This window comes from Hetaerina americana, unplaced genomic scaffold, assembly GCF_022747635.1.
Source record: "Hetaerina americana unplaced genomic scaffold, ioHetAmer1.1.p SCAF_16, whole genome shotgun sequence".
Taxonomy (NCBI): domain Eukaryota; kingdom Metazoa; phylum Arthropoda; class Insecta; order Odonata; family Calopterygidae; genus Hetaerina; species Hetaerina americana.
Window position 1 is genome coordinate 7,085,825 of NW_027286719.1, and position 26,391 is coordinate 7,112,215.

Consider the following 26,391-nt stretch of genomic DNA (forward strand, 5'->3'; position numbering starts at 1 on the left):
TCTCAGTAAACCTTCGGTTTGAAGGCATTGAACACTGAGCTTCCAGGGCTTGAGTTGTTTCCTTTATGAAATTTATACACCAGGGCGTATCGATTTGAAATCGTGCTTAGTAAAGTAGTTCTTCCCCGCCAATTTATCGTGGGCAACCATGAAGGAGCGGAGACCATCTTTGAAAATCTTATTTACATTTGAATTTATGGTCAAATGTACTTGGAAGTTATAAATTGCAATAAAATCCAATTAATCTTGAATTAATAGCTAAACCCAATAGGGATAGCAATACTCATGCCGAAAAGAAATGGAGCCAACGTGCTTTATAACTTGTTATTTTAAATGATGAGATGTTAAATGCGGTTTTCAAATATTAAATAACAGAGTGAAAACTTCTAATTCAAACTCAGGAAAAGCTCAAGCTACATAAAAAAACTAAGGGTGGGTGGTTTTCTTCATTGAAAATATATCAGACTTTTGGACATTTATTCTTTAATAATTTTATAACAATCATTGCAACAAAATCTTTGGGATATCGGTTTTTTTATTATTAAAGGAAGCGTAGTGCTGAAGACGAATATTTAAATCATTCTTCGGATGGAAATCATTCGAAGAACTTTAAATGTTCGCTAACGAATGAAAAAAACTTTTTATTGCCTCCCCAAAAGGCGAATAATTCGACGAAATTCCCATGTACTAACTACCAGTATTGAAGACAATTTATCCGCTACGTCAAATTTGAGTTAAAGAATTTCTTTTATCGTTGACCACCCTCGTGTATATATATATATATATATATATATATATATATATATATATATATATATATATATATATATATAACGATTGTACGGAAAAACTCTAAATATATATATATATATATATATATATATATATATATATATATATATATATATATATATATATATAATTTAATGAGTTGCTGAAAGTAATTTAATAACATGCAAATCTAGAATTATAGATGAAAAATATTTCTCTTTAAAGTTTGCATTTATTTCAGATGCGGAAGTTCTCCTAGAGGAGTAGTCGACGTGACTCAAAGGGAAGCCGAAGAGTACCGGATATCGCAGAAGAAATTCCTTTGCTGAAAACAAGTTGGCGTATGCATTGACGGCAACTCAACTGACATGGATGAAGGTAAGTTTTTGCATATGAGTACTTCAAAAAATATATTTTTTTCAATTTTATATTTTTTAGCGCAATGACGATTTATTTAGCTCTCTAAATTTTCTAGAAATGAGGATGTAAACGTTACCATCGTTACATTTCACATTTATATTTACTCAGGAGCCCTACTTCCTGAGTTCTAATGGGATATGCATTGAAGTTAACCAATGAGAAATGTAGAAGATGTCAGATGAAAATGTGAAAGCATAGGGAAAACAGTATTTTCGCGAGTTAAAAGATTTAAAACACAGTTTTTAAAATTAAAAGACAATACGTGAAAGTAAAATCTAGGAATTAAATTAATACAATAGACTCGGGATTTTAGAATTTTGCAAATGCTATGACTTGGCCGTTTTTTTATCGAAAATTTACAGGCCTGCCAGTTTAATACTCGTAGTAAGCTATTAATTGCACTTTTTATTGACTCATAAATCAATAAGCAATATTTATGACAGCTTAGGCATAAACATATCTCAGGCGTAACCTTGTTTACGCAAGAAATATTGCAACAATTGAAAAAAATCTGATGTGTGTTCTGAACGGTGTTGGAATGGTTTCGCGGAGAGAATGAGATAATCCCCGCTGGATTAAAATAACCTAGTCGAAAATTGCACACCATAAAACTCACCAAACTCCTTCCCCAGCATTACTCACACCCTTTCCCATTAAAGCCAACATAGCCCACGCAATCTTCCAGGTCAAACCACGGAAAGAAGCGTCCCCATGTGTCTGTAAATTAACCTAAGAAGATCCTGACATCATTTTCATGTGTCGTCAGGATAGGTATTTTTAAAAACGATTTGAGAGGAAGTACGGTCACTACTAATGATGTAATTTCTGCAGAAACGTACTGAGGAAGAGTAATTTCAGTGATTTTTTCCCCTCAGCACGACATGTGAAACGTAAACGTACCACCGTAAACGTAAACGTACCGACATGTGAAACGTAAACGCCACCACCGGGGTCTGCCGACCCCGGTGGCGGCGGGGTAACGTCCTCGTCTTTCATTCCAAGGGTCGCCGGCTGGATTCCCGCCTGGGTGAGTTTTCCTCCACCTAGGGCTTGGGTGTTTGTAAATGTGACCATTGGTGTCGTTGTTAATAGTTCGATGTAAAGGCCAAAATGTGCTGTTTTCGGACTAATACTTAATAAATAAATAAATAAATAAATAAATGCTCATGGGATTTATACTTTGAAACGGTAGAGGATAATTTCCAATAGGATTTCAACCTTATAATTGACCTTGCTTTCTCTTCTAATTCCCTCCTATTTGAATCCCAATATTTATCCATCAGTTCATCTCGGAGACTAATTACTCTACCCTGCCGTTATATCATGTCTTTCAACTCCAGATACTGACGGCCAAAAGCACTCATTCCTCCAGAATAAGTTGATATTTTTGTACATGTAGATAAAATAAAATGCTACGATAAAATTATCGTGCCTTATAATCATTTTGCAGAGGATAAGAGATGTATTTTCTTTCAATTTTAGCACCAACTGGTGCATACTATTTGTTTCCACGCCTCTGTTGTTGCGCCTTGAGTCGCGAAAGAAGCTCGAGCTCGTTAAAGAGACAGGAGCATGGAGATATGAATCGCATATTTATGGCTGAATGTGGCAATCCATCGGTGTCTATCCATAGTTTTTGTCGTTTTATTAACGTTATAGATGAGCAATTCCAACTACGTGACTTAATCTTCTAAATCATAATCGAGTGCTTAATACGATATCCAAGGGTCGTGGTAGTCCAGGGGGTAGAGCGTTGGACTGCTGACCGGAGGGTCCCGGGTTCGATTCCCGGACAAGGCACTTTGGGCACCTGCAGCTCCACCCAAGCTATGTGATTTTTCGGGAACAAGGTCTTCCTGGGAAACCGTAACCGGCACAGGGAAAGGAACTGGCCCCCCTACCCAGATGTGTGAATTTCACACGCCGTCGGGCTTAATACTGAGTGAACTCTACTAATACTGAGTGAACCTACTAAACCGACCTTGGAGTTGATTATTGTGATTATGGATGGACTATTAATATGATTTCATTGGGAAATGAAGCATTAAACAATATGGTAGAAATGGTATCTCCTCTTAGCAACGAAAGAATTTGTTTCCGTTTGTCAAAAAGAAAACCTTTGAATGAAACAAACGTGTTGATGTGACGAAGGAAATAAATTGATTTCGATTAAGAAGGAGCCCCCAATTCTCAGGATTTATTGCAGCATTTAGTGACTTAGTCATAAACTGGAAAAAAGTTCCAGATTGAAGCCTATGTCAAAATACCCTTAATGAAATAGTTTTCGCACTTAAAGAGCACTTTTCATCCAGGTCACGTGGTCTTAAATTTTCATACCAGATCACCAGAATACGAATTTAGAGGGATAATGATTTCTTTAGTGATGGAGTTTATCTTAAATTCTGCAATTCTGCTATTTTTTCACAACAAACTTATATAGGTCTATGAAAAAGGTAGATCAGTTTTTCCATTGCCTTAGTTTTAAAATAACTCCCAGAAACTAAATATTCTATTGGCTTTTAAGAGATACCACGAATACATGTCGTAGGAAATTAAAGATCGTGTAATATAGTAGTCTTGCATTTGAAAGCGATTACTTTAAAATACAATAGTCTATAACTTAAAAAATAAAATAAACCCTGAGAGCGTTTTACATAAAATACATTTTACGTATAATTTTAAGATATTTTCGGTGGAATAAACTTTCATGAGATTTTTGGTGCTACTATCATCATCATACTACCTTGATCAAAAAGTTCCCGGAATAACAACCGTGTGGCGCTCCCATCGTTCCGATTTGAGTTCTGTTTTTTTTTGTTAAATTGGTACATCTGTTGTTGATATTCCCTTTAAATCTTAGTGTCATAACTTGACATTTGCAAAAGTTACGTAGCCAAGAGTACATCTATCTCTGTGTGTGTTGGCGATTTTTTACAATTTCAGAAATGGATTTAAATTTGCAACAACGAACTTGTATTAAATTTTGCGTAAAAAACGGATTTAGTGGCGCACGGACGTTGAAGAACTTCGGGCGTTCCTCCAGGACAAGAATGCTGCCGTTGCAGCCATCAATGAGACGCATCTCCGTCCGTCCGACGCATGGAGACTCCCCGGCTGGACCGTCTTCAGGTCTGATCGGGAACTTCAGCGCCAGGGTGGTCGAACATCAGGAGGTGCGGCCATCCTCGTCCGGAATAACATTGAACACCGAGCGTGCCGAATGATCACTCATCGGAACGCGGAGGCTGTCTCGGTGGACGTCCGGACGCGGGGAGGATGGCTCCGGATATCTTCCCTATACTTCCCGCCAGGGAAGCCCTGGGACCCGGATCTCATCCTGGACCTACTAGGAAACGGCAGCCCGGCCATCATTCTGGGAGACCTCAACGCCAAGCACCCCACCTGGAATTCAAGGTCTCTCAACACGAGAGGACAAGCCCTCCGCGAGCTTGCAGACGACGAGGGACTAACGGTGATTGGCCCGGCGACGGCGACGCACCAGCTTGGAGACGTCCTTGACATTGCAATCTCACGTGGTGTCCGGACGTCTCTCAGTATGCACTCGTGTGTTGAACTGTCGTCGGATCATAACCCGACCATCCTGCTGCTGGGGACCAGAGTTCCAGTGATTTCAGCCAGATCTCAACTTGACCTTCGTGCCGCGGACTGGAAGACCTTCCGAGGGCTCATCGCTGGTAAGCTGCCGAGGGAACTGACTCCACCAACATCGGAGGAGATGGCAGACCAAATGGTCGGTCATCTCACTGCTACCATCACCGCTGCCATTGAGGCTGCGATTCCTAGAAGGGAGAGGCGCTCGTACTACTTGCGTGTGCCGCTTCCTCCCCCGGTTCGCGGACTCATCACGCGCCGGAATAACATCCGCAGGCGCTGGCAGCGGTACAGGACCGACGACCTTCGGCAGCAGCTACATGCGCTTGACCGGGAAGTCCGCTGCGCCCTCCAGGAAGTCCGCTCGGACAACTGGGAGGCGCACCTACGGGAAGATCTCTTGCGGGAGGATGGCGCGGAGGACATGGAAGAGATCTGGAAGATCTGCAGGAAGCTGCGAGGAAGCCAGCGACTGGACCCCATCGTATTCTGCGGTGATGAGGTGGCGACATCTCCCGGGGCGAAGGCAGAAATGCTTGCGACCTATCTCGAGGGCACCTTCAGTCCTAACCCCGGGAACGCGGATTCGGCGGCCATCGAGGAGGAGATCGCGGTGTCGGAGGAAGCGGTGAATGCTGCCCCTGAAGATGCTAAGGCTGCTCCCCAGTTCCGGAAGGAGGACGTTCTGGGCACGATACGCTGCTTACGCAAGAGGAAAGCCCCGGGAAATGACGATATACCCAATATCGTCATCCGGGAACTTCCGAATGCAGCGGTGGCGTACCTGACCAGCATCTACAACGGCTGCGTCAGGATTTCCTATTTCCCGACCACTTGGAAGAGAGCGAGGATCATATGTCTCCCGAAGACGTCGAGGATGGAGGTGGGACCCGGAGACTTCCGGCCCATTTCTCTACTCGACGGATTCGGGAAGATGTACGAGAGACTTCTGCTGGAGCCGATAGTAGGTTTCGTCCGAGAGGCTGACATCCTCCCGGATGAGCAGTTCGGCTTCCGCGAGCGGCATTCCACGGTCCATCAGCTGGTGAGAACCACGGACTTCATCACGGACGCCTTCAACAGGAAGATGTCGGTGGCAGGCGCATTTTTCGACGTCAGCAAGGCGTTTGACCGCGTCTGGCACCAGGCACTGCTGTTGAAGATGCGGAGACTCCACTTCCCGACGTGGATCATCGAGGTGATCCGCTCCTACCTAAGAGACAGGACCTTCGTCGTTTCCTGGTCTGACTCGTTCTCTGGGGTGCACCGGATCTCCGCTGGTGTCCCCCAGGGTTCGGTTCTCGGGCCAGTATTATTCAACATCTTCTCCCATGACATTCCCAGGAGTCATGGGAGGCACGAGGTCCTGTCACTCTACGCGGACGACGCGGCGCTCCTGTGCAGCTCCCGGCGAATATCTTTCGCCGTGGAGAGGCTGCAGATCGTCGTCGAAGAGCTACTTTCGTGGTATCGTCGCTGGCGGTTTGCAGTCAATGCCGGGAAAACGAAGGCAATCGTCTTCCATACCGGCAGAGGAGCGCCGACAGAAGAGGAGCTGTCGGTGAATGGAGTCACCCTTCCGTGGGAATCCGAGGTTCTCTACCTCGGAGTGCTGATGGACCGGAAACTCCTTTGGAACGCCCAAGCGCGACGTGTCCGAGGGAAGGCCTTCGCGGCGCTTAACCGGCTTCGGCCGATTATTCGTCCGGGGGTCCTGAGCTCGGAAACGAAGCGTCGACTGTACCGAGCGTGCGTGTTGCCTGTCATCACGTACGCAGCGCCGGTATGGTCAGGAGTGCCGAAGTCTACCCTCGCTCTCATCCAAGTGGTGCAGAACTCTGCGCTACGGTGCATCTTGGGATGCGGGCGCTACGCCCGCGTGGAAGAGATGCACCAGGACGGGAACATGGAACCTCTGAACGTCCTTCTTCCGGAGCTGTCTCGAAGATTCTTCGAGAGGGCTGCGGATTCAGACGTCGCCACCATCCGACGCCTCGGAGAGATCCAGGTTTCAACGTGGGACCGCTATAAGCGCCCCATTGCGAGCATGGATCGCCAAGATGCCCTCCCAGCGAAGAAGAGGCCCAGGCTTCAGTAGCAGGGATCGCCAGAACGCCGTGACAACGCAGAAGACGACGCCCTGCCTTAGAAGCCTAGGCGGCTGGAAAGGCAACACAGTGGAGCCCCGACCGGAGTAACGGGGGTCCGTCCACGAGAATTGGAATTGGAATTGGAGCACGGACGTTGGAAATGTTGGAAAAGTGTTTCGGCAACGATTCTCTAAAAAAAACGGTCGTTTACCAGTGGCACGAGCGGTTCAGAAGTGGTCGTGAGTCAATCGAAGATGATGAACGCAGTGGCAGACCATCGACATCGAAAGTCGGTGAAAAAATTGATAAAGTAAAAGAAATGTTGGTCAATAACCGCAAATTAACCATCAGAGAAATAGCGGAGGACTTGAACATTGCCTATGGATCCGCCCAAGACATTGTGGTTAATGATTTGGGTTTCCGTCGTGTAGCAGCAAAGTTGGTGCCAAAAGACCTCAATTTCATGCAAAAAAGAGACCGTGTTGACGTCGCAAAAGACATGATTTGCGAGGCTGAATCCGATCCCACATTCATCAAAAGGATCATTACTGGAGACGAGACGTGGGTTTATGAGTACGACACGCAATCCAGACATCAGGCAAGTGAATGGCGTTCACCAAATGAGCCGAGACCAAAAAAACCACGTCGTTTTCAGTCAAAAAAGAAGGCAATGCTGACGGTTTTCATGGATTACAACGGTTAGTGCATCATGAATTTTTGCCAGAAGGCCAGACAGTAAACAAAGAGTATTATTTGGGCGTTATGAGACGTTTGCGTGAAGCAATTCGCCGAAAGAGACCAGAAATGTGGGCAGAAAACTCGTGGATTTTGCACCATGATAACGCACCGTCGCACAGTGCTATCATTATTCGTAATTTTTTGACGAAAAATGCAACAAATACCATCCAACAGCCACCGAATTCACCTGATTTGGCTCCCTGTGACTTCTTTCTGTTCAATCGAGTTAAAAAACCATTACGGGGAACGCGTTTTAGCAGCCGAGAGGAAGTAATGGAAAAATCGCAGGAAGCACTACTGGACATACCGAAAACCGAATATAAAAAATGTTTCGAGGATTGGATCAAGCGCTGGCATAAGTGTGTTGCAGTCGATGGGGATTACTTTGAAGGGGACAATATAGATTTAGATGAATAAACTTGTATTTTTAATTTTCTGAATAAATTCCGGGAAATTTTTGATCAAGGTAGTATTATGTATTACGATTACGTTGGTGGGTATCATTTGGTAAATGATATTTACCTCCTTTGAAATTTTATCCCGCCATATTCGTCATTCTCGCGTAATTGATGTGTTTTAGGGAAGAAGGCCATCAGCTAAGAACATTATTGCATTTAGCAATCGGTTGATATTGTAACGGAGGGAGGATTTTAAGGGAATGGAGTAAATCTGTCGTCGGCATCAGCTTCAAAAACGCAATGTGGCCCAAATGGAACGGTGGGATGTTAACGCCTCACTTGGAGTGCTCTCCACGTGATACCAAATTAAGGATCGTGACAGGCATGAAAAGAACTGCTGATTCGAACCTGGGCCCTCGAGGTGGGGGTCTAGTACAGCAGAGACCGCACCAATTTGAGCCTCTTAATTGACCTGGTACGGGTTTTTAGGTAATCGGGGTGTACGATCTCTTCTGGGGAAGTTTGAACAAGGGATTATTTGAGGCCGGAGCTGTCTAGAATGATACGAATGGAGTGGGCCCAAGGAGCAATTCCTAGCATATATGAGAATGCTTTAATATTGCCACGTACATTTAGGAAATATTATTTCCCTGTAGATAAGGGTTCAGCGATGAAAGTTCCCAAGATATCAGGATAAATGTATTCTGACTAGACAACACTTGCGGGTTCCCTAGATAGCTCCATTGCCCCAATCAGTTTCTGCTCCGGATAACGACGATTACAGTCGGATGCAATGGAATACAGCCCTCTGTTATCACTTTTTGGTGGAATTAGGTGCTCATACCCATATTTATATCGTGCCCGTAATTCACCAATCGCATTGATTTTCAGTCCAGATGAGGGAAGAATGTGGCATGCACAGGGGCAGCTCTAGGAGATGATGCTTCAGTGGCCATGAATGGGTCCTGGAATGGCCTGATGCAGTTTGAGAATCATTATTTAATAATCGAATATAATGCACTCAATTTAGATGTAGATCGTCACCACTACTTCCTATCAATGCTTTTTTTAATTCGGAGGAATGAATACTCTGATTTAAGAAAATTCATCAAACATTTCTCGGTAATAATATATTGAGATAAAATTATCCCATGCTGGCAAGTAAAAAGAGTGCATTTCTCGCAAACATCACCTGCAACCTATTCAAAAATCAAAGAGTATTTTCGCAATTTATCACGATCAAAAACGAAGGATTCGGTGAAATTAAAAAAATTCTTTAATTAAAAATTCATCCTGGTCTCATTGTCTAATGCCTCATTCATAGACGGAGATATAAATATCCAACAATTCAAAATGGAAGATGTGGAGCTATTGGCTGTTAAAGAAATAATCTCAAGGAAGAAGATCCTAAGGCCAATAAAAATAATTACGAAGAACTCCTATACCGGTATTTCGGTCACACAGGTGACCATCAACGGGGAGAAAATCAAATAGGGCACTTGAACTAAGAAGAGGAATGTGCACAGGCACCGTCCAAAGTCAAGTGGGTGTTCAGGTCGGGGGGTGAGGTATATATACCTGCAGGGGCAAGGGGGGAGGGGTTAAGTGATGGTCCGTAGGTGAGGGGGAGTTTGTTGAGGTCACGTGGGAAGGAGTGGGGGAAGAGTGGTGGCTATTAGGAGGGGGCTGTCTGTTTCTGAAATGACTAACAAAATTAAAAAGTGAACTGTTGGTGATGCCTGGTTCATTGTTCATAAGTTTATTCTTGTTTAAGTGTATGTGTAAGCTCTCACAGGCATCGAGTTTATAGTGTTGTATCGGTTTTAATAATGTTAAGTCCTACATTGGACAGACCAAACGTAATCCCAAAATCAGATTCAAGGAACACATAGGACACTTTAAGAACGGACGTTTTGATATATCAGCGGTCGCCAAACACATTTTTGAAACGGAACACTCTATCACTCCCAACGACTTAACATTATTAAAACCGATACAACACTATAAACTCGATGCCTGTGAGAGCTTACACATACACTTAAACAAGAATAAACTTATGAACAATGAACCAGGCATCACCAACAGTTCACTTTTTAATTTTGTTAGTCATTTCAGAAACAGACAGCCCCCTCCTAATAGCCACCACTCTTCCCCCACTCCTTCCCACGTGACCTCAACAAACTCCCCCTCACCTACGGACCATCACTTAACCCCTCCCCCCTTGCCCCTCCAGGTATATATACCTCACCCCCCGACCTGAACACCCACTTGACTTTGGACGGTGCCTGTGCACATTCCTCTTCTTAGTTCAAGTGCCCTATTTGATTTTCTCCCCGTTGATGGTCACCTGTGTGACCGAAATACCGGTATAGGAGTTCTTCGTAATTATTTTTATTGGCCTTAGGATCTTCTTCCTTGAGATTATTATCCAACAATTCGTTAGAAAAGCTAAACTACCATAGTATACATTTTACAGGAAAGATACAGCGTGTAATTTCATGTTCCTGGAAGAAAACCAATGATTAATATAAAAAAAATATTGCCATTTTACAACATTACAACGGAAAAAGGAAGAGGAAAAATGCACCTGTGGACTAATTAAAATGGAGACGAAGTAAACTACTGCTTAAAATGCTTTCACACTCCGACCTTTTGTCGTTCTCGAAGTGCTCCCTATGGGTACTAACCCGCTCTCCATCCAGGGTAATAACTGCCTCTGCTCTGGTTTTCTTGATAAAACTTCTTCCAGACTTTTCGTTTTGCCAGCATATTGAAATTCTCTTTCCGGTTCGGTGTGTGCGCTCAAACCCAACACGAAACACTGATGACAGCGCACGAAGCGTACACAGGCTTGATGAGTATTTCTGCGCGTTCCATTTCAATCTAATCTGCGGAGTAAAGGGAAAAAATTAAACAGTGTCAAAGGAAGGAAAGGGCGTTAGTGGAGCGTTAAAGGAAAAATAATATTCAATTAAATGGTGACTTGGCCCTTTGCATTTGTAAGCCGGAAGAGCTAGCTTGTCTTGAACCCGAAGGTAGCGGTTTGGTGTTAGTCTTTGGGTGTTTGCGATGAATGCTGTTAAACGTAAGACGGGGTCTCGTTGCACAGATTTGGCCGAAAAAACTTTGTAGGCAGTGGTCGTTAGTGGAGGTGAGCGACGGTTGAGGTCACATGCGTATACGGAGAGGCAGGTAATTTGGTGGAAGAAGGATTCGCAGAGAATGTGGAAAGAAAAACCCTGCGTCGGATTTAACATACTCAGAACGAAACGCGCCAAGGGGATACACAATTCAACATCCCATCCAACGGACGGCGTACTCCACTTGAAGTGCTCTCTGCGTAGAACTCCAAGTAGGGGTCGGGATACCGCTGGACAACACTGGCACCGCCGGGATACGATCCCGGGCTCTCGCAGTGGGTAGTCAATGAACTAGCCACCGCACCAACATGATCCACAGCCGCTAAGAAAGACATTATTATTTCATTTATTTCTTACACCCGTAAAGGGTGAGTAATGAATGGTTAACAAAATGGGAGCATTTTAATCACCCTTTTCAGCTGTTCTTGCGCGCAATGGCTGGGGGGGGGGGGTAGGACTGATGTAAGGTGTAAAGACAAAAGATTCCAAATTTTTTAAATAAGATGAAGTTGATTTAAAAGACAAAACGAGGGTAGTTTTCATGCCTTAAATGGCGCAAGTTAACGGAGACTTCTCTAAGGCGTCATAATCCGATATTTTTCCGATTAAACTAGGTAACCAAATACAATTAAATTCGAAATAAAGTTGAGCAGCAATATTTAATATTATTGATGGAAAATATCCTGGCATCAATGATAAAAATACATAAAATGCGGTTTGAATTTGTTGTCGTAATTAGACTCGCGTGTTATTAGATTGTTTATTTTGTAAATTGAATTCGTTGTCACGGCGTCATTATTAATGTAAAATTAGAGCGGGTGCCCGATGAGCGTGCTTTGTTTATTATTTGAGAAGGGTGGCGGTTGGTTGGGGAGGTTGCCCGAGGGATGAAGGCGAGAGATAGCTGGAGTTCTTTTTCACGATACACGGTATCCCTGGAGTAGAAATAGATTGGAAACAATAATAAGCTTTGGGAAATTGCGATCGGTCTAATTACCGAACATGAATGTCATGCTATGCCATAAAGGTGAGCCTAACGGAATTATTTACATTTATCAAAATTTGATAGTGTTTGTGTTTAAAATCCATATTATTCTACAACACTTGTCATTTAAAATTTAGGCGCCTTTTACGCCCCTAATCCGCGTTACCCTCCTCATATGACGACAGCTGCGGCTGAATTCGGAGCCAAGCATACTTATTACAATAACCGTATCATACAAGGTCTGTCGCAAAAGTAGTTGAACTTATTTTTTCTCAGGCGCACGGACGGCAGATTCTCTGGGTTTTCTTTCTCGGGGCTTTCTTTATCAAGGGTTCAAGGGAGGGGAGTGTCATGGAGGGGCTGTGGACCGGTGGCAGCGGGGCGTGGGCGCTCAAGGGTGCTACGTCAAAGACTTTGGAGTGAATGTGTCACTTTTGGCAAAATATATTTTTTAACCGACTCAGTCCTACTACTTTTGGGACAGGTCTTGTAGATGTTCGGATATCACACGGCCTTCTCAGCCTGACGTATTCGGAATAGCAGATGGCCTCTGAAGGACGGATTTACAATTGATATTACTGACATTATTTCTCATTTCCTTCCCATCACTTATTTGAATTTTTTCCTCGGAAAACAATCCACCTGCAGCAGAGAGAACCTTAAATAAAACTTTTTATAAATGTAATGAGACCTGCATTGACAGTACTTCTCTTTACCCCATTTGGTATAGTGATAGAGTAGAACGGGGGGGGGGGGGGGGCGGGGGGTAGTTTACTGATTTCCGATCCAGAAGAACAGGGTTCGAATGCCGACGTTGGTAGAATATTCCGGACGTATGCCGCACCTTACCAGCATCATTGGATATGGGCTAATGGTGACTCACGCCAAACCAGGTATAATTAAACAGTTAATAAAACCTTAAATGCTAAAAATATTCGGAAAAGTAAATATAAATCAAGAAACATTGCATAATTAACAACACCGGTCCAATCAATTCCAAGTCCGAATCGAGTGTGTGAGAGAATTTCTCTGAATAACTACTGCTTTGGGTCATGGCAACTGACAAAGGTCTGCGTATAATATGTCGAATTCAATCTTAAGGCAGTATAGTTGTATGCCTATTATACGATACCTATTTTTTTAAAATCACGTGTGATGACATTTTCAATTTAAAATTGAGAAAAATGATGTTTATAAAGCAACGGATGGCAACATGAATGACAAGTTTTGGTTTTGCCGTCGCACTACCGTAATTACTTTTCGGTTCCTCTTCAGCGGTACCGCTGGTCATCATCGCCTTTACTTTCATCAGAAATGTGTATCCATTCACCTCTTATATAAATTCATTCTACTGTAATGACTATGCGAAATAATTAGACGAAAAAATATTTATTTGGAGGGAGGTCAATCCAATGCACATATTTCCTTTGCAGTTTTTCTTTGCTGTTTTTGAGTGTAGGTTCATTACGATAAAGGCAACGAGCACCAAAATATATCTCTTAATTTATTAATGGAGAGATTTCAATGAGCACTTTTATCGACGTTTCAGAAGGAACATAAGATTTTTATATGGACAGTGCATTATTCAGTGCGTATTTTTCGTCAGTCACGCCGGTACCGAGGTATTCGCATGTTATATCCGAATAGGGACTTACTATTAATGGACGGGTTCTGTATGCCTCGCGGAAAGCTTTCTGGGAATGGCCACTCGCTGAATGAATTTCAAACAAAAGAAAATCTCGAAACATTAATCACTTGCGTCCCTCGCGTAATTCATTTCATCTCTCTGCACCCGACTAAAATTAAACCTTTCCGGTGACGTTTCCCCGTCAAAATATATCATACGTGAACACGCTGCTGTTTAATTAAAATCAATCCTTCTTACTCCCACACACACAAACCGCTAACACATATTTTTGAAATTAATTAATTTCAAAATTTTATCATTCACATTCGTTTCACACCAATCTCGGCATTGGGGTGGTGTCCATCGGGTGGAAGGAGTGGGCGGGTGGCAGGCGTCGGCTGGCCGGTCGGTTAGTTCATCGGAATGGGTGAGATGAGGTGGGGTGGAAAGCGAACCCACCGGACAGTTAAAATTGCTTACGTGCCCACATTTCCGAGAGACTGAAAGAAGTGAATTCAGCGCAATGTATGTCACCACGGGGCTTTGGTAAGGATAAAAGAATACCTCTGGTGGAAAGAACACCGCCTCGGTGCTGACGACAACCAGTGAGCCAAACTTGAGTGAATTAAAGCTCTGCACACCCCTCCATAGCGCTCGCTCTGCGATAAAACAGCGGGGCGTGATTCCTCGGGAGTCTCGAAATACCCGCGGGCCTATTATGAAATATAGTGAAGAAATCAGATCGTCTCCTGGTAAAAGTCATCTATTTAAGAGTTGGGTTGATGGAAATCCATTCAATTCTTCTGTTGGTTAGACTCAGCGTGTTTGATTTCTTTGTATTTGAAGCGACTCATCATTTGACTAAATCATCTCCATTTGGCTCCACGACCGTGTAATTTTAGTTCACTTTTCGACATGTTCACTGTTATGTGGTCTCTCACCGTCGGGTAATGGCGTCGCAAACTTTTTCCAATGAGATTTTTGCTTATTCATTCGAAAAATTTCCTGTATTTCTTAAAACTCGCACCCCTCATAAAAAACCGCTTCGCTATTTACTCATTCCACTTATTTGTTCCACTTCATTCTTCTTTTTCGCAAAATTCAATGATTCAGAACATGTCATTTGTACTGCGGTTATTTTCCGAGCTCCTCTGCCGTCGAGAAATATCCTCCAGAAACACTCTCATTTGATTTGAAGTACTTCCTTAGTTCGAGGCTCGGGCTACCTACCGACGGAGGCTTTACTTTTCGCGGGGTTCTTTCCTCGCCCGAGCCAACCATCCGTTAAATACATTCGCCCTACTTCAGGCATTGTGACGTTCTTTTTCTATTTTCTTCTAAGGGTCTAACTCCTCTACTTCGTATTTTTGATTACTCAGCCGGACACGTGAGTAAACGCACCCTTTGGGATCCCACAGGAACTTCCAGCGCGGCTCAGAGATAACGCACACTTTATAGGATACATTTGACGGCACAATTATTTATGACCAAAATTTCCCACGATAAAGCTCGATCATTTCCTTTAAGGTGTTTCCTTTTGCTTTCTCAAATCTGAAGATGACCCATCACCCGTTTATAAACTTTAGCCTACAATTTTCTTCATTCAAATATTTCCTTTTGAACGCGACTATGTGGAACTTAAGTTTCACCTATATGTTTTTGTGTCACGCATGTCTCCTCCTTAAATCGATGAATTACCACTTATTTACATGTAAAAATACGTGTAATTTACCCAACAGGCATTCCATTTAATTTATTGGTTTGTATTTCCTCTGATTTCAACCCGGCTGAAATCTAGAGCTCAAATGTGGACACCATTTGAAATGCAGGCGCGCTGCTGAGTGTGGAAGTACATCTTATGAAAATTCGAAATACTGAGAGAGTTCAGCCCTGATGATGTTTCAGAGAGTAATAGCGCTATATTCTAGAGGAGTAAACTGGAGAAAATATTTCTCTAAAATCCTCATGATACCATACCTCTTATTCTACGGGAAGTACATGACATATATGTACCTATATATGTCATGTACATCACTTCTGCTTTCTTAAGATGGGATAGGTTTGGAAAAATAAATTCAATTGGAGTAATTTACCTTTTAAATGATAAAAAAAGATCGATTTAGAGCACGCTTTTTACTGCGCAAATGTCAACAATAATGTCAATATAAGATGAGATTACCGCCATAGTCGATAAAAATATCATCCTAACTTGAATACCTTGTCTAGGCTGCTGAAAGCTAGCATTCCTACGGCGTTTGTCATACGTATATTGCACCTGTTTTTCGTTAGGGTACAAAATTAGATGCTCTGCCAATAGGGGCAACTAACACCCTCAAGAAGGCCCCGGGATAAAGCAAACAAGAAAATATTTCTAGAAAAAAATAACCTCGACCTGGAGTAGAGGAGTCATAAAGCACTAAATATTTAAATAGAAATATGGAATATAGTCTTAAATCATCTCGATTTGAATGTGTTTTTTTAAATAACACATTTTTCAGCTGAGATTTAATTCAAACTTTAACATGGAAGAACATAGAAGGACACCGAAAGGACAGAGGAATATGGAGAGAAATCAAAGAGGAAAGGAATCTCATAAAAGAGATGGAGAAAAGGAAAATTAAATTTGTTGGAGATGTACTCAGACATAACAATTTCCTGGAAAATGTAATGGAGGGGAAAATAATGAGAAAAGAAGGAAGAGGAAAGCCAAGAAAGAAATTTATAAATGATATAAAAAGTCCTTAGACAGCGACACCATGCAGAGACCGGCAGTGGAGAGAGATGAATGGCTGCAGCGACAAGGTTCCCCGCCTTTGGAAGATGATGACACGAAAGACTGAATGGTGATCGCGTCGCATTTCATCGTTGATCGAAGTTCAGGGGGAACTCTGAGTTTCTATAACTTACCGTTTGAAAACAGGGCAAATAATAGAATATCACATCAGCCAAATTGAAAAATGATAAACAAGCATCAATATATCAAAATAAAATATTTATGCCAGCCCGCATGTAGGTCCTATGCAAAACACTCATGAACAAAATAATTTAATTAGTTCAATTAATTTATCAGTTTGAATTGTTTCACTTTCCGACGTTTCACGCTTGCTGTTAAAAGAACAGCAGGCATTCCTAAGGAACACTCAAGCGCCTTCCATCAACCGTCCCCACTGCTGATTCCGAGGGTCCTGACATACTTTCTAAGTATTCCCAGAGGATGTGTGAATGGCACATTTTCTCAGGGCTTTTGTTTACACCTGGGACCGCCGGAAAAATCGATAATCCTCGTTATCCTTCCAGTTTATTACTCCTGGGAGGTTTATTTTTTCTCTATGGAAGCAAGAAAAAGTGGAGCATTTGCTTCATTCCTTCCCTTTTTGAAAGTAACTGTTGCAAGAAAAGGAAGGCTTTCCAACTGAAGAGCCGAGGAGAATGCAATAGAAGGAAATATTTTATCGCATAACTTTTGCTATTTTCTGGCAAGATAAATTTTATTTGCGCGTGAGTGGACATTCTATGATTTATATTAAAAATATATGTGTTACACATAACATAAATACTGTTAAAATATCGTAAGACGCCTTGAGTTTTCCTTCGTGACATTTGTGCCTCTTGCATTTCAATGAGACATAAAATTTGCAAGAGGCAGGACTTGATGAGAGGCATCTTAAGTGAGAAGCGGGGAAAACAAAAGTGATAAATTCAGTATGGAGCAGATTTAGTATGGCTTGGTCAGTCAAGTCGCTGAGGCAGGAGGATAAGTGTTGTTTGGAATTGAGGTCATTGCGGTGCGGAGATTAATGGAAATAATGATGAGGACGGAAAGGAAAACAAACGCTCGCGTTGTGAGCATGGCACGGGGAGAAGCCTGCCGGGGGAAATTCGAAGACAGGAGAGGAGGCAATGAAATGCCGAAAGCGCTATTTGAGGGGTGAATGCTGGGAAAGAGAGGGAGGATTGGAATTACCATTCGGAGTGCAATTTAGGCAAGTAGTAACTACGCTGAGTTAACATTTAGTTACTCCAATACGTATTATGGAGCTTACAATTTCTTTTTTTCATGTTGTTTCAAGTTGGAGCTTAGGGATTAGAGTGGTATGTCCACCAAAAGCTGCCCTTATTCGGTAAACTGTTGCAAGAAATTGCAGATTACATTTCAAATCACCAGGCACGTTTTTAGTTTAGTGAACATTTAGGATGAAATATTTTTTATAAAAAATTATGATCACTAAGGATATCTATAAATATTCCAATCTATTATAAATTGAAGTTGTGTCGGCCACTCACCAAATAAAATATTTTCGAGAATTCAAAATGTTATATACCAGAGGAAATAAGGTCAAAATTTATAATAAAAACATATTCAGCACCAGAATCTGATGTAATCATCCCCTAAACAACCCATGTTCGAGTAAAATTCTATGTTTTTACCTGACGGGAGCAAAAAAAGGTAGGAAGTAATTATTCACTTATTAACTAGGAAGAAAATGCGTTTAAAGCTGCCGTTACATCCACTCTTTTATGGCAGTTATGCTATGAGCCCCTTTTTAATGATAAAGCATTGAATATGCTAATCATATACATCAATTATGATATAGTATTCAAAAGTACTCGTTTAAATAGTGGATTTTAGCAACTGTAACCTCTTTATGAAGGTTGGCAGCAAAAATAGGCAGCTTGCTCCCTTCACGTAGAATAATTTTGCTTTACAACAGGACAGAAGAAATTTTTTTCGCCAATTTAATATCTTCAATGTCCTTCATTTTTGTTGATGTTTACTACATTTTTCAGTTTTCACTGCATATCATGCTATAATGTCGAGAAAGCGACCGAAGGAAAAAAAAGAAAAAATATATCAAGTGTTCCCCATTAGCGGCCCACTATTGAAATTAATTTCTTCGGTCTATTTAAGTTATTCATTCGAATTTATTTCATTCAATAGTAATAATAATGAAAATTATAATAGTTAATTGTAAACACACAGTTCTGGAATGGAATTATTTTCAATTCGGATATTTGGAATACCGATTGTAATTAAAATCAGTAAAATCAGTGATATACCTTACTTCACCTCATGAAACACTTGGTTAAATTAAATGATTGTCATGCTCTGTCATACTTATTACATGACCTGTTTTGCTTTACAGGCTTGTCTGATTTGTCTTAGTTATTCATTTCACGGAACTCATAAAAATTAAGTCACTAAAAATTTACAGTTATTTGAAATATTAGAAGATTGTGGAAATTTAATGCAATCATTAAAGAATTGATAATTACTGCGGATTTCTGAAATTATGCTTGAACATCGGTGACGGAAGGCAACTAAGAGATTTTGTGATGTGAAAGATCTTTCCAAAAGCATTCACAACTACTTTGGAATATTTGATGGTTATTTTTGGATTGGATAGCAGAGATTGAGCCATCCGGGACTAAGGAATTACTCGTCACGATGTGAACTGAAACCAATTAAAATTGCAATGGAATTAAATAACAACCCTCCGGGATGTATTCAGGGAGAGGTATTCCGCCTGTATTCGTGATGGCGGTAGACATTCAAAATATTTTGTGGCTCGTATTTCTGCACATCTTAACCAACGTATCCGAAATAGATTAAAAAAATAATAGAAAACGTTGTAATATTCATCAAAGATTTAATATCCAGGAAAAGATTCGTCAAGATTATCAGACTAACTGTCACAAGAAGAGAATCCTATAGCCAATAAATATAATTAAGGAGCACTCCAATACCGGTATTTCGGTCACCTGGTGACCATCTACGGGGAGAATCCAATTGGGCCTTGAATTTGGAAGACTATGCACTAGGCACTGTCCAAAGTCAAGTGGGTGTTCAGGTCGGGGGGTGGGGTATATATACCTGGAGGGGCAAGGGGGGAGGGGGTGGGGGGGCGTTTGTTGAGGTCACGTGGGAAGGAGTGGGGGAAGAGTGTTGTATCGGTTTTAATAATGTTAAGTCGTTAGGAGTGATGGAGTGTTCAGTTTCAAAAATGTGTTTGGCGACAGCTGATCTTTCGAAACGTCCGTTCTTAAAGTGTGCTATGTGTTCCTTAAATCTGATTCTGGGATTACGCTTCATCTGTCCAATGTAGGTGAGTTGGCTGTGTGAGCAAGTTATTTCGTAAATACCCGATTTGTCTAAATGCGGTGTTATGTCTTTCGGGTTCCCTAAACACGTAAGAAGAGTGTTACGGTTAGAGTAAGTGACTTTGGTGCCAATTTGTTTAAAGACCTTATCAAGGCCTTGGGTTAATGTGGGGTAGAAAGGTAATGCGATAAATTTATTATTGTTGTCTTCCTGTTGTGGTAGGAGTGTTGTATGTTTATTAGCAAGTTTTCTTTTTTTTGTTTCTAACTAATTTGTCTATAATTTGGGGTGTTTGTATCCATTGTTAATGGCTATTTGTTTGATATTTTCCAACTCTTTGAAATAGCGTTGTTTGTTGAGTGGTGTCGTCAGTAATCTGTGTATGAGAAAATTAAAAGCTGCCATTTTTTATTGAAAGGGGTGGTTTAAAATTGCTTTGATGTAGTTGTCGGTGTGGGTCTGTTTTCTAAAAATGTCAAACTCTAAGACCTCTTGGTTTCTAATCACTAGTATGTCCAAGAAAGGCAGTGAGTTGTGTTGTTCGACTTCAAATGTAAATTTTATGGAATCGTGTTTTTTGTTCAGCCGGTCCAAAAAGTCATTTATGTCACACTTGCTGGTGTAAAAAAGGCAAAAATGTCGTCTACGTATCTAAGCCAAGTGTTAGGGAAATAGTCAAACGTGTGTCTACAGTCTTTTTCAAAGTAATGTAGGAAGATGTTAGCGACAAAGCAGGAAAGAGGATTTCCCATAGCTGTACCTTGCGTTTGTTTGTAAAATTTTTGGTTGAATTGAAAATATTTTATGTCCATGCAAGTTTTAGTAAGAGTAACGTATTCTTTAATTGCAATGGGTGCAATGTCTTAAGTGTGTAGCCAATCTGCGATGTATTCAAGGGCAATATCAATGGGTACGCTCGGGAAGAGTTGTTCCACGTCAAAAGAGACAAGAATCTCATGGGGCTGGATGCGTAGGTGTTTTATGGTGTCGATGAAATTTTTGCTGTTCTTGACCCCGAAGGTTTCTTTGGACCCTAATTGTTTTTACTGTTTGGTGAGCCATTTAGCCAATTTGTAGGTGGAGGAATTCAAAGCTGAAATGATAGGTCTCATTTTCTTACCGGCTTTGTGTATTTTGGGCAAAGTGTAGAGTTTAGGAACCATAGGGTTTTCCGTTTTTAAGGTGAAACGTGATTTTTTGTCTATGATTGTAGTACAGTGATTGAGTGCGGTTTTTGTTTCCGTAATCATTTTGTTGAGTGGGTTCTTGTGTATTTTAATGTATGGGCCTTCGGCCCAATTTTGAAACTGAACACTCCATCACTCCAAACGACTTAACATTATTAAAACCGATACAACACTGTAAACTCGATGCATGCGAGAGTTTACACATTCACTTAAACAAGAATAAACTTATGAACAATGAACCAGGCATCATCAACAGTTCACTTTTTAACTTCGTCAGGCAATTCAAAAATAGGCACCCCCCTCCTAATAACCACCACTCCTCCCCCTCTCCTTCCCACGTGACCTCAACAAACTCCCCCCCCCCACCTACCGACCATCACTTACCCCCTCCCCCCTTGCCCCTCCAGGTATATATACCCCACCCCCCGACCTGAACATCCACTTGACTTTGGACAGTGCCTAGTGCATAGTCATCCAAATTCAAGGCCCCATTTGATTCTCCCCGTAGATGGTCACCAGGTGACCGAAATACCGATATTGGAGTGCTTCTTAATCATTTTTATTGGCTATAGGATTCTCTTCTTGTGACAATTTCTTCAACAGCCAATAGCTCCTCATCCTCTATCAGACTAACTGTTGACAAAGCCTTCTGCTTGCTAAAAGAAAAAGCTCTTTATATTCTCGTAGTTATTTTGAAATTTCAACCGCGAACAGCGATTGAAAATTAAGTGCACCGATTTACGCTAAACTATTCCCACTCCATGTCCATGTATCGTATCGTATGCATAAATATCGTTGTGACAAAAAACCGGGTTGTCGATCCCATTCGTTCACTGTTCGCTCGCAGACATTCATATGCTGGTACTTGCCGGAGAAGGGCAATTTGATTCGATATTAGTATTCCTGTAGAGAATGAAATTTACTATCCCTCTCACATTTAAAATAGATTATTGCTCATTAAGCCTAATAATTTAAGGTTGTTTTTTGTCCAAATTCTCGGATACTAGGACAAATTGAAATACATTGTGTAAATGATTGTGTAAAGCAATACGAAAATTATCATTGTTTCCGTATCTACAGCACTTACGTTTACTCCAAGTAAAGTTAAGTTTAATCAGAGACCTTCCTCGACATATCTCCAGGATGTAAATAATACACGATATTCAATGAAGGATGCCATGTTTCTCCGACCTGAAATGATTCAAAATTCGGATCATGAATCGAGAGATATTACAAATTGAATTGTTCGCAGGAATTGACCATAAATAGTTTTCTCGCTCTATGAAAGAAAATTATCTGTTTTTAATAATTTACCCTATTCAACCACTCCCAAAGGAAACTTATTGAAAGGAAATATTGCTTTGAAAAATGGTGTGAGTACGTCCGCTGAGAAAGACGGATTCATCCCATGGAGAGGCTCCAATTAGAACGCCCTACTTGGATCAAATTTATTAAGCCAGAGTTCCACCTTCAGAGGGGGTTATATTTTTTCTTTGAATGACTTCTTTGGCCCTAAATGCTGCGAAATCAAGGCAAGAGTGAACGAATCAAAGAGTGAGGGAGGGGGGGGGAAGATGGAGGAAATCGATTCCTCAGGGGGTCATGTTGCCTTGCACGACCCCTGTGCTGAATGTAAGCGTCTCTTTTTCACCAATGGACTAGATGGAGGCCGAACAAGAAGAGATGCGAGACGAGGCGGGGGAGGGGGGATTGTGGCGGTGATGCCGGGTGCAGGGAAAGCACTGAGGAAATTTGGGAATGGATTGAGGCGTGGGCGAGGAAATGGGCCCCGGAAGTCAATGCGAGGGGAAGTTGAGGAGGGCGGGGAGACTCGGCGGATGACGAAGGGCAAGGGAGCGACGCTCTTGGATGAAATTAAGATATCGCTGTGTATGGATGGTTTCCCTTTGAAAAACGCGCATGCATCACTTATGTTACCAGGCATTGGAGTATTTAGAGGGAGATTTATAGCATGTGGGTATTCTGACCATTTTGTTTTGGCCTTAACACATCGGGAACTCTCATCTTACCACTCAAAATGTATAACGCCATGAAGAAGTCCTCTTGCATTATTCCTGCATTTGCTAAGAGTGACAGTTATTTCGACCTCTTGTCTGTTATATGTTTTCGAAATTTCCCGGGAATTTCCCATGATTTCCCAGCTGTGTGTAAATCCATCAATTTCATCATCGAAATTTGTAAATCCGAAGCGTGGCTTGCTGATGGTGGCCCAACTCCCTCAACACACAAAATTAGTGCGCTACTCATCTACGTCCCAGTCTTGCTCTACAATTCTCCCTCTTCCTTTCCCGTTATCTTCGGTATATTGTTTTCCCCAAGAGTTAATTCAATTAGATTGCCTCTATATCTTACAACTCTTAGTACATGGTTTGCATAAAAAGTACCAGGAAAAGCTTCGGAAAAACAAATTTATTTCAGATATTGCTTCAATTCTTCCAAATTCTTCAAATTACATCCCTTGAACGTTGAGACACTTTGGCCAGAGGTTATTCCACGACTCGAAAGCTCCCTGGTAGGCGGATTCAGGAAGGTCCTTCAGGGTACGCGTGCAACCTTCTTTTACGGGACTTAGGATCCCATTATGGACACCATGGGATTAACGAGAATTTCGCATTTGGGATTAGGAAATAGTGTGCTGGTGCCAAGTCGAGACTGTAAGAGGGTTGGGCAATCGCCGCGATGTCGTTACAGGTCTTCGCAAGCGAACACTCGACTCTCCTCTCGGTCGTCCGTCCGAAGACCTACGGAGCGAGTTTAGCGTAGATCTTTCGCATCGCCAAACTTTCAGTGATAATGGTGCACACTGTCGTCTTATCAATGCCTATGCGATCTGCGATCATGCGTACACTTGACCGACGGTCTGAATTCAGCACTTCACTCACACGCCGGGAATTATTTTTTACTGATGCATTTTATGCAACCCTTTTGTGCTTAACTCTCCTGGTGTTCGCTCGATTTTTGAAATATTGATCCCTCCTGATCTGTTTAAATTGCTATTGTTTCTTTTCCTTCGCCATTTACTTCACTACTGTTTATGTCTTGAAATCCTCTCAGATAGTTCTTGTTACTTCTTTTTAGCTCATTACAATATATTTTTATTGATTTCCACTGCTATTAGTTTCCCCAAATTTCGTCCATTGAGTTCACTGGCTGCTGCTCTGAATTAATGAGCATGAGTTCTGTTTCCACCAAATATAACTTTGTCTTAATATTTGAGATGACGCAATCACCGTTATCTTTTCTTCGAAGGTGCACATTGTTACTAGAATTTCCCGTCTTTTGTCACTTTTAATGTCTTTTCGGTAAAATACTACTGAATGTTTGTTTGAAGTATTCAAGTCTCTGGATGAGATTTATCTTCCAAAACATTTACGTCTATTTCGATGGAAACGCTGAAGATTTTGGTGGGAAATTCACAGTAATTTAATTTGGCTGTTTACTTTATTTATTCATTGGACCAGATTTGATTTTACTTCAGCATTAACTTCTGACGCAAATGCAGATTAACCAATTAGAGTGAGAAACTCAAAATTGATTAATGTTTATTTTTCACCCGCCAATTATCCGATTCTCCGATTCGTTAAAACCCACAGGGATGCCATTCTTTCTCTTTAGCAAATCTTAGTATTTTATCACAATTTCCCGCTAACAATTAATTGCATTTATATTACGTTGAAGTGTGTTTCATTTTATGTTTGCTTAAAATTTTTTCTGAGATATCTTGCTTCACTTACTTATTTACAATATTAAATCTCCCTTTTTACTTCGCAACTAGCTGGATATGTGATTTAGAGACATAAATTGCATCCCCTCCCATTTTCTTACCTCCTGCTTCTGTAATGCTAAATAAATCCATAGCATCTCTTTAAGAGTGATCCCAATTCATCAGCTACTTTGGCTCTTGATACTACCTCTGGTAGCTTAGGAATATTGAGAGCGCCAAGCTACATCGGTGCATCACAAAACCCGGATATTATTAAAAAAACAGAAATTACCACCGTCAGGTTGACCTCGCCGAGCTGGCGCTCGCAGAGAAACCAACGGGTGTCAAGGACACCAATGGCTGCAATCGAAAATTGAATCAAATTGCTTCCTGTCGTTTCAGCCAACAAATCAAATTTCCACGCAATCACGCACTAAAGGGACGTGGCAACATCCACAGCCACATTCCAGTTGCGGCTGGCAGGGTATGACTTGATGTTGATCGGCTTAGTTTTAAATCCCATCGAAGGTCCATCTGAGGGAATGTCGAAGTTTGCAGAGAGCACGGTGCTGAAGACGCGGCGGTGGAAAGGCGAGTGCGTGCGGAAAGGGGGTGTGCGGGGCAGTGGGGAGGGAGGGAACCGTTGGGCCCGGTCGAAAAGCCAGGGGATTCGGCGCAGCCCTCAGATTGTGAAGATTGCGTTCGGCTGAAGGGCGCCCACCTCTCTGCTGCTTCTTCCCACAATGCAACGGAGTCGCTCGGAGAAGTGCGCGTCCGGCCTTCGTCCCTTCGTTGAGGGACCACCCGCACCCGCTGCCTCACTCTTTTCTTATAAAATATTGCAGACGGGACGAATTCTATTCCTTCAAACTGATTCCTTTTCCATTTGAACTCCTAAGTTCTCCCGCCTCCTCTTCCCCGTGATAACCCCTGAATGAATCAATCGTTCACATTTTTAAAATTTTCACTCTTGATGGGAAACGATGGAAACTTTTGTGATGTTTTCGTATCCTTGTTTGAGAAACCCCCACCTTTCTCTTCCAATGACAGAGGTTTCCTTAGAGGCGTGGGTGGAGTTGCTATGGTGAGCTTGAAGGTACATCTGGGAGTTAACTGAAATGAGGAGAAGAGGATTGGAGCTTTTGGGAAAGGAGTGATGTCCTCACAGCGCTGATGCATTGTCCTCGATCCGTGATCGGGATTCGGCTTGTGAACTGTCTCCCTTGCCAAGGTCCCAGGTTCGAATCCTGGCGGTGGTATCCCGATTCATGTCCTGGACTGGTGCTATGTGGGGAAAACTTTAAGAGGACTGCGCCGTCCGTCGGTTGGGACCTTAAATTGTTAATATTGTGGAACCCTTTCCTCATTATAGCTGGACAATGCCGACGCCGAGTTTGTTTCCAAAATGTTCCTGTTCATGAACCTCCGACCTCTGCCAAATTGACGTCCACATGAGCAAGCGACAGGAATTTTGACAACATATGAAGGCCTACTCCATTGAAACCACAATGTCAGAAGATGAAGACATTGCGAGACATCAAAGAGAGAGTATTCCTGGAGACGGAGGGAATTCACCTTTGGCGTTCATAAAGGAATTCG

At 41.9% G+C, this 26,391-nt stretch overlaps 1 protein-coding gene across 1 annotated transcript in view; it reads left to right on the plus strand.

Annotated features, from left to right (window-relative positions):
• The first annotated feature begins 1,049 nt into the window (after window positions 1-1,049).
• The window catches only part of LOC139687065 (cytosolic carboxypeptidase 6), a 1,035,710-nt gene continuing 1,010,368 nt past the window's right edge, over window positions 1,050-26,391 (plus strand). Inside the window, exon 1 of the mRNA XM_071584170.1 lies at window positions 1,050-1,149. Within this exon, the coding sequence (XP_071440271.1) occupies window positions 1,140-1,149 (10 nt within the window). The 5' untranslated portion in view covers window positions 1,050-1,139. The remainder of the gene's footprint in view (window positions 1,150-26,391) is intronic.